General features: G+C 40.8%; 1 protein-coding gene and 1 pseudogene across 2 annotated transcripts; both read right to left on the minus strand.

Annotated features, from left to right (window-relative positions):
• Window positions 1–227: 227 nt before the first annotated feature.
• On the minus strand, window positions 228–1,160 carry LOC122735945 (mitochondrial uncoupling protein 2-like). Of its 2 annotated transcripts, XM_043977848.1 has the most exons (2): window positions 627–1,160; window positions 228–524 (listed from the first exon to the last, which is right to left on the minus strand). In XM_043977848.1, the coding sequence occupies exons 1-2, from the start codon at window positions 1,158–1,160 to the stop codon at window positions 234–236; spliced, it is 825 nt and encodes a 274-aa protein (XP_043833783.1). In that variant the 3' UTR covers window positions 228–233. The 2 variants fall into 2 exon arrangements, with proteins under 2 accessions (XP_043833783.1, XP_043833782.1); XM_043977847.1 differs by having other exon boundaries at window positions 228–1,160.
• Window positions 1,161–5,432: 4,272 nt separating this feature from the next.
• LOC122750583 lies at window positions 5,433–5,904 on the minus strand (annotated as a pseudogene).
• Window positions 5,905–6,765: the final 861 nt, after the last annotated feature.

Raw genomic sequence — 6,765 nt, forward strand, 5'->3', positions numbered from 1 at the left:
TCTCCAGGGCTTCATGATTTTTTTTTCTGGGATCTGGTCTGGCTTTATTAGAAGTAAAGAAAGCTTAAGAACTGGGTGAGGTTGCCATGGGAAAGGATAAAATGGGCCTACCTCTAGGGCAGGGGGGTTCTTCAGGGGAGGAGAGGAAGAGGGAAGGAAAATGGGATGGGAGGTAGGCTGGGGTCTGGACTTCAAGGGGAGGGGTGTTCGGCAGAGAGCTAGCTGGAGAGGGCTCAGAAAGGAGCTTCCCGGGAAGTGCGAGCGGCCACCAGGGCCCGTTTCAGTTGCTCGTAGGTGACAAACATCACTACATTCCAGGAGCCCAAGCGGAGGAAGGAAGGCATGAACCCTTTGTAGAAGGCTTGGGGTCCCTCCTTCCGGAGCATGGTGAGGGCGCAATGGCCACCACTGGCATACTGACCCGAGGCAGAGTTCATGTATCTCGTCTTGACCAGGTCCACAGCAATGATGGTGGTGCAGAAGCCAGCCCCAAAGGCTGATGTGAAGTGGCATGGAAGGTCATCAGTCATGAGGTGGGCCTTCAGGAGGGCATCTTTGATGAGATCGTATGTCACCAGCTCAGCACAGTTGACAATAGCATTGCGGGCAACATTGGGTGAAGTTCCTTTCCACAGGCCCCGAAGCCCCTCCTCTCTGGCGATAGTCTTACAGACATCCAGTGTACCCTGATATCTCCGGCTGCCACCTGCACGAGCCTGGGCCTGGAAACGTACCTTCACCACATCTGTGGGTTGGGCTATGGCCACTGCCAGTGCCCCTGTGGTACAGCCAGCCAGGAGGCTGCTCCCAATGCCTGCATACTCAGATCCATTGGTGTATAATTGCTTGACAGAGTCATAGAGGCCAATGCGGACAGAGGCAAAACTCATCTGGCGCTGCAAGCCAGCCACCAGCCAATTGTACAGACTGCCAGGGACCTCAGTCTTCATCATGGTCAGAATGGTGCCTAAGACACCCCGATACTGGGCAGTGGCAGAGGAAGCTCGGACGGCTCCCTGGCTCTCTCCTTGAATCTGCAGCCGGACTTTGGCTGTGTCCAGGGGGAAGGTGATGAGGTCAGTGATGCAGGCAGCAGTGCCAGCCCCAAGGAACTTGACGGTGGCTGTTGGGGGCATATCTGTAGGCTTAAATCCAACCATCATTCGACGCTAGTTTTCTGCTACTTCCCAGGAGGCAGAGAAATGGTAAGATGGCCTCCGATGATTAAGAGGACATAGAGGAACTCTGCCGGAGTCCTGATTTGAAGGGTCTCACGATGATGGCACCTTGATCAAGCTTCTCTAAAAGTGTCCAGCTCTTCAAAGTTGCTCAAAGCAACCATGGCCCACTTCCCTTGATTTCCCATAGAAAATTGCTGGGAAATTGAACACCTAATGATCGTACTATGTGCCCGGACCATAAAGGAAAACAAGAGCGGCGCCGGGAAGCACGAGCCCTGCGGCGGAGTCCGGAGTCTGGAGGGCTGGAGCGGCTGCCTGGTTCTCCGTTGGGTCGCTAAAATGTCACAGTCTTGGACTGGGGAGATGCGCTGCCCATGATTTTTTTTTTTTTTAACCTCATCAGAATTCATCACAGTGGGAGCATATGCAGTGATGCTGATGGCATAGCTCTTTTCGGCAAATGACAATTGCATTGTCATGAATCTGTCGTTCATTCCTTTTGGAAGGCATACAAGTTTGTTGACTACATTAGATTTCATTGTGAAAGCATGCCACTTTCATGGTACTCCTGATCACAGCAGCCACTCCAGAAGTATCAAGCTCTGACTTTGGTAAGCTGGCCTGTTATTTGGATGCACTACTGGCACCATAAGAGTTGTTTGTGTTTCAGGTCTATTGGATTTCTTGTGCATAATCGTACATAAATTTCATGTAACAATGGTGAGTGGAGTCATCTTAGCAAAACTTTAAAAATATATTTTTATGTTTAAACTGCTGGGTGAGATCCCTGCCTGCTTTGATAAGTAGGGAAAGGTTAGGTGAAACAGACAGTTTTAGGACATTTTTTCCTAGTCCCTTTCTTAAACCAGCATGTGAGCAGTGCAGTTCAACCCTCACGAAGGCTTCTAAAAACTCAGAGGGCTGCTATATCCCACTACTACTTCAGTCCAATGAGAAGACAATTCTATGGCCTGGGCTACCTGTGTTCAGGGTTGTGACCACAGCTTCCAGTGTATCCACACCTGCTGCTTCATCACTTGCCAGTCACCACAGGACTTCGGGTGGCTAACAGTAAGATAACAAAATAATGACATAGTAAAGTAATAAACAATAAAATAGTTAATAGTAAAATAATAAAGTGATAAAATTGTAAAATTACTTAATATAATAATGAAATAATAGTAAAATGGCATGGGTAATACCTTTTTAACCACACATAAATTGGATTTAAGTGAGGAAGAGTGAAGTCATCAGCCTCACTTTCTCTTCTAGTTATCAGAGCCCAGTGACAAGACAAAAGTCAATATTATTAGATAATTCTCTGGATCTTATGGATGGTCTTGGCATCTTTAGTGTCTGACTAAGCTCTAAAGGCTCCACAGAGACTCCTTCCACCACCTTTATGACCTTTTGAAATGAAATATTCATATCCACTTATTTTACTGGGGAAGTTTTTACATGCTTGGGATAGACAATCCTCTAACTTTCTGATGGGTTTAAACCTATTGGTAACCTTCAACATGGTTTAGCCTGTCTGCTGAGATGGTTTTATTGAGGTGGGGCTGCTGTGCATGCTACACCTTCTTGGAGCCACAGGTGGGAACCAGCTATCAGGTAGACTCCGATGTTGGATGAGCAGCCCTGAAAAGGGCTTGGGAGACCTCACATCAGAGGTACTAGTCCTCCCTGAACACCCTATACTGCCAGCTCTATATACACTAAATTACATGGTCTCAGCATTCTAATGTGTGTATACACACATATGCATATATGTATATGCATGCAGACATATATGTGATACAAAATGTCCCCTGTTTCCAGTATCCAATGTTCAGATATCTTTGCTGTTATGATAGGACAATCCCAATGAATATCTGTTGAAACAAACCTAATTCAATTTAATTAAATCCTTCAGAGTCAGGATTAGAATGAAATCAGGTATTTGTAGTATACCTAACAGTTAACAAAAGCAAATTTTCTTAACCATGGTATAGAAAAGAATTTCAGCAAAGAGACAGTATTAATTTAGTTGGGCACAGACTCCCTGACTGGATACTGGCCTTGATGCCATGCCAGTCTTATGTCAAGTTTTAGGGAGGAAATCAGAATCCCTTGATCTCTCACTTCTGTAATTAAGTCAATGAATCAGCGATTTAGAACAAATACATCTACAAAATGATTTTAATGCATTTTAAGAAAAAATTATTCTGTTCTGCTTGTGCTAGATAGCATGCTTCTGACAACTATACCTGTCCAACTTACTTCTTTTCAATTGTATGATTCTGTTGTCAGGCAAAAGACAATCCTGGGTAACAGAACTGAGAGGGACTAATTCCTGGAAGTTAAAGAAAATTAAATAGTATGTTCTATTAAACTGTTTAAAGTCTATTGATGCAATTAATCATGTAAATCATTCTTGTCATAGACTAATGAATCATAGCAGCAGTCAGAACTCTATTAAAGATATAGATTAGAAATATGAGAAATGGAGACCCAAAGCTAAAGACTTAATTCACCCACTTACATTATCATCTCCTCTCAGATAATTGCAGGGACATTTTTCAGCCTAACTGGCATTGTCACAATTTCAACAGCACTGAGATTAAACAATTCACATCTAAGTATAATTTGTTTTAAATTGTTTTCTAAATAAAGTATAAATGCTGTCTGGTGGCATGCCCAGCCAATGGCTTCCAGCAAATGGCTACTCCAGGAACAATATAATTTATATATCCACATATCATAAAAGTAGATTTCATGATTCCTCACCAATGTGTTTATCTTTAATGGTCCTTCAGAGGATGTAATTAGTTCAAAGAAAATTATTTTAGGGATTTTGCAGAGTTTATTTTTCTTTAATTGTAGCAAGAAAGCATTTTCTCCATCTCCTTTGGACATACTATCCCACAAAAATATAGACATGATGATATAGACATGTGAGAAGTATGTATATAGGGGCACACACAAGGAATATGACAGTGTGGACAGGACAAAGTCGTTGAGAGATGCATATGATGCATATGTAGGTAACATAGGTGACTTAGAATACACGTGCATTGATACTACTGATTCTGTAGGGTCATTGATATCTCCTAGTGATATTATCATTCTATTTTCAATGTCTTTTTTCCACTGGTCTCAAAGTCTTTGCTTAGTGCTGTGAATGCTACGTGGCTGGCTTCATTTTTTCTGTTTGGCAAAATTCCTGGATACCTCTTCCAAAAGCGAAGGGGTGGGGTGCTCCTATGTTCCTTAAAGATTATTCTGCTATTTTAGGGGGGGTAAATGAATACAAATGTTGTCTATGACTAGCAAAAACAAAACAAAAAAACAACGCCCCCCCCCAAAAAAAAACCTCTTCCCTCATTTTCTTCTTTCTTATTAGGTTAAGGACACTTAGCTACTATCAGCTCTTATTTCCCCAGTAGGAGAGTCTCAGCCTCAGATGACAAAATCTTTAGATGCTGGAATGCAAAGAGAAAACTATTTTCATAATATTAAGACATTTTCATTTCTAATGTTAAATACAATGTAAGACATATAAAAGATTATTTTCATAGTATTCAATAATTTTTAAGTTTATAATGGGGTCCTGAGACCAAAAATTTTAAGAACCTCTGCTTTAGAAGGAAGAAAACCATCTTGTCACTTAACTGATGCTCTCAATATTTTGGGAGACTCCCCTGGCTCTTCCATGGCCCTGATTTCCTTTATCAGAGACCGTATTCTGGTTTATGACAATTCAGTATACCTTCCCAATTTCCTCCCTGAAGGCTAGAACACAACTTATATGATATTATTTGCCTGGTAAATATCAAAAAACTTATTGGATTTAATATACATAAGGTTTTAGATTATGAATCTCTTTTTTCCCTCATCTAAAAGTGTGAGGAAAAGACACAGATAATAGCTAAAGCCCAGAAGGTAAGGTCACCATTCATCATTATTTCTTCAACTGTACCTATCCAACTTACTTCTTCATGAATCTTCTCATATACAGATAATAGCAGTTTTGCAGCAAACATTAGATAAATAAGTAATTTTATATAATTCACTATGTACTTTAGTCTCCCTTCCCTCCATGCCAACAGTGACTACATCCTGGACTCTCCAGAGTGATGTAATAGTTGCGAGGGTAATTTTTTTTTTAAGCAATTGCTTCTTGTATGTGAACAGAGAGGTTTTAGAGTACCCCCGCCCTTTCGCAGTTGCTTTAAATTTTATTTTTACTTAGTCCAATTTAGTAGACAATTAACATTTTCCACCAACTCGGGGCACATAAAGTTTCACTGGCTTCAAAATTTTTTGTTTAGGTGCTGCATTTCTAGGAGCCTTGGCAGCAGATGCAGCTATTTTCTTAGTTTCTTGCTTAGCCTTTTTTATTCCTTGGTTTTGCTTATTCTGATGGCTTGTTCTTGTTAGGCCTTTTGAACTTCAAGTTTCTCATTCCTCTTGGCCATTATATCAGCAAGAGAAGCCCCAGTGATAGCCCTCTGAAATTTATCAGGCTGGCGAGTTCTTTTCTTTTGAATCTGACTGCCCCTTCTTATGCTTTCATCTATACAGGACAGTCCAATTGTTCTGCTGAGGGTTACAATTTGAAAGGAATGCAAACACATTTTGAATTCAAAAATTGGAAAACCTTCCCATCCGTGGGGGCATGGCACCTCCTGTGACCTGGGTAGAACTTGTACCTGCTGAAGCTGCACAGTTCTACCTTCATGGTTGTGAGAGGCAGGAAGATGGCGAAGAGGAAGAGGAGTAGAGTACCCTTTAATATATTTTATTAACTGTATTCCTAAAGGAATATTCTTTTTTTAAAATTAATAAAGTGTTTTATTTTTTTCCCTGTTACATATAAAGATAGTTCTTAACTTTTGTTTATACAAGCTTTCCAATTTCAGATTTTTCTCCTTCCCTCCCCTCCCTCTCCCCTCCCCTAGACAGCAGGATACATATATATATATATATATATATATATATATATATATATATATATATATATATATATATATATATACACACACACACACATAATAACATTAAACATTTCTGCATTAGTCATGTTATAAGAGAAAAATCAGAGCAATGATGCTCACCTCAAAATAGAAAAACATCAGCACCAAAAACAAAAGAAATAGTATGGTTCATTCAGCATCTACTCCACAGTTCTTTTTTTTTTTCCTGGATTTGGAGCTCCTCTTCTATCATGAGTTCCCTGGAACTCTTCTGTACCATTGCATTGGTGAGAAGAATATATTCCATCACAGTAGATCAATACTCACTGTTGATGATACTGTGTACAATGTTCTTCTGGTTCTGCTCATCTCACTCATCATCAGCCCATGCAAGACCCTCCAGGTTTCTCTGAGCTCCTCCTGCTCATCATTTCTTACAGCACAATAGTATTCCATTGTATTCATATACCACAACTTGTCCAGCCATTCCCCAATTGATGGGCATCCCCTCAACTTCCAATTCCTTGCCACCACATAAAGAACAGCTATAAATATTTTTGTAATGTGGGTCCCTTTCCCCTTTCCATGATTTCTTTGGGAAAAAGACCCAAAAGTGGTATTGCTGG

This window comes from Dromiciops gliroides, chromosome 1, assembly GCF_019393635.1.
Source record: "Dromiciops gliroides isolate mDroGli1 chromosome 1, mDroGli1.pri, whole genome shotgun sequence".
NCBI lineage: Eukaryota > Metazoa > Chordata > Mammalia > Microbiotheria > Microbiotheriidae > Dromiciops > Dromiciops gliroides.

What these genes read in the sequence shown, in the direction of transcription:
- LOC122735945 (XM_043977847.1), bottom strand. Translation starts at nt 1,160, where the DNA reads ATGGTTGGATTTAAGCCTACAGATATGCCCCCAACAGCCACCGTCAAG.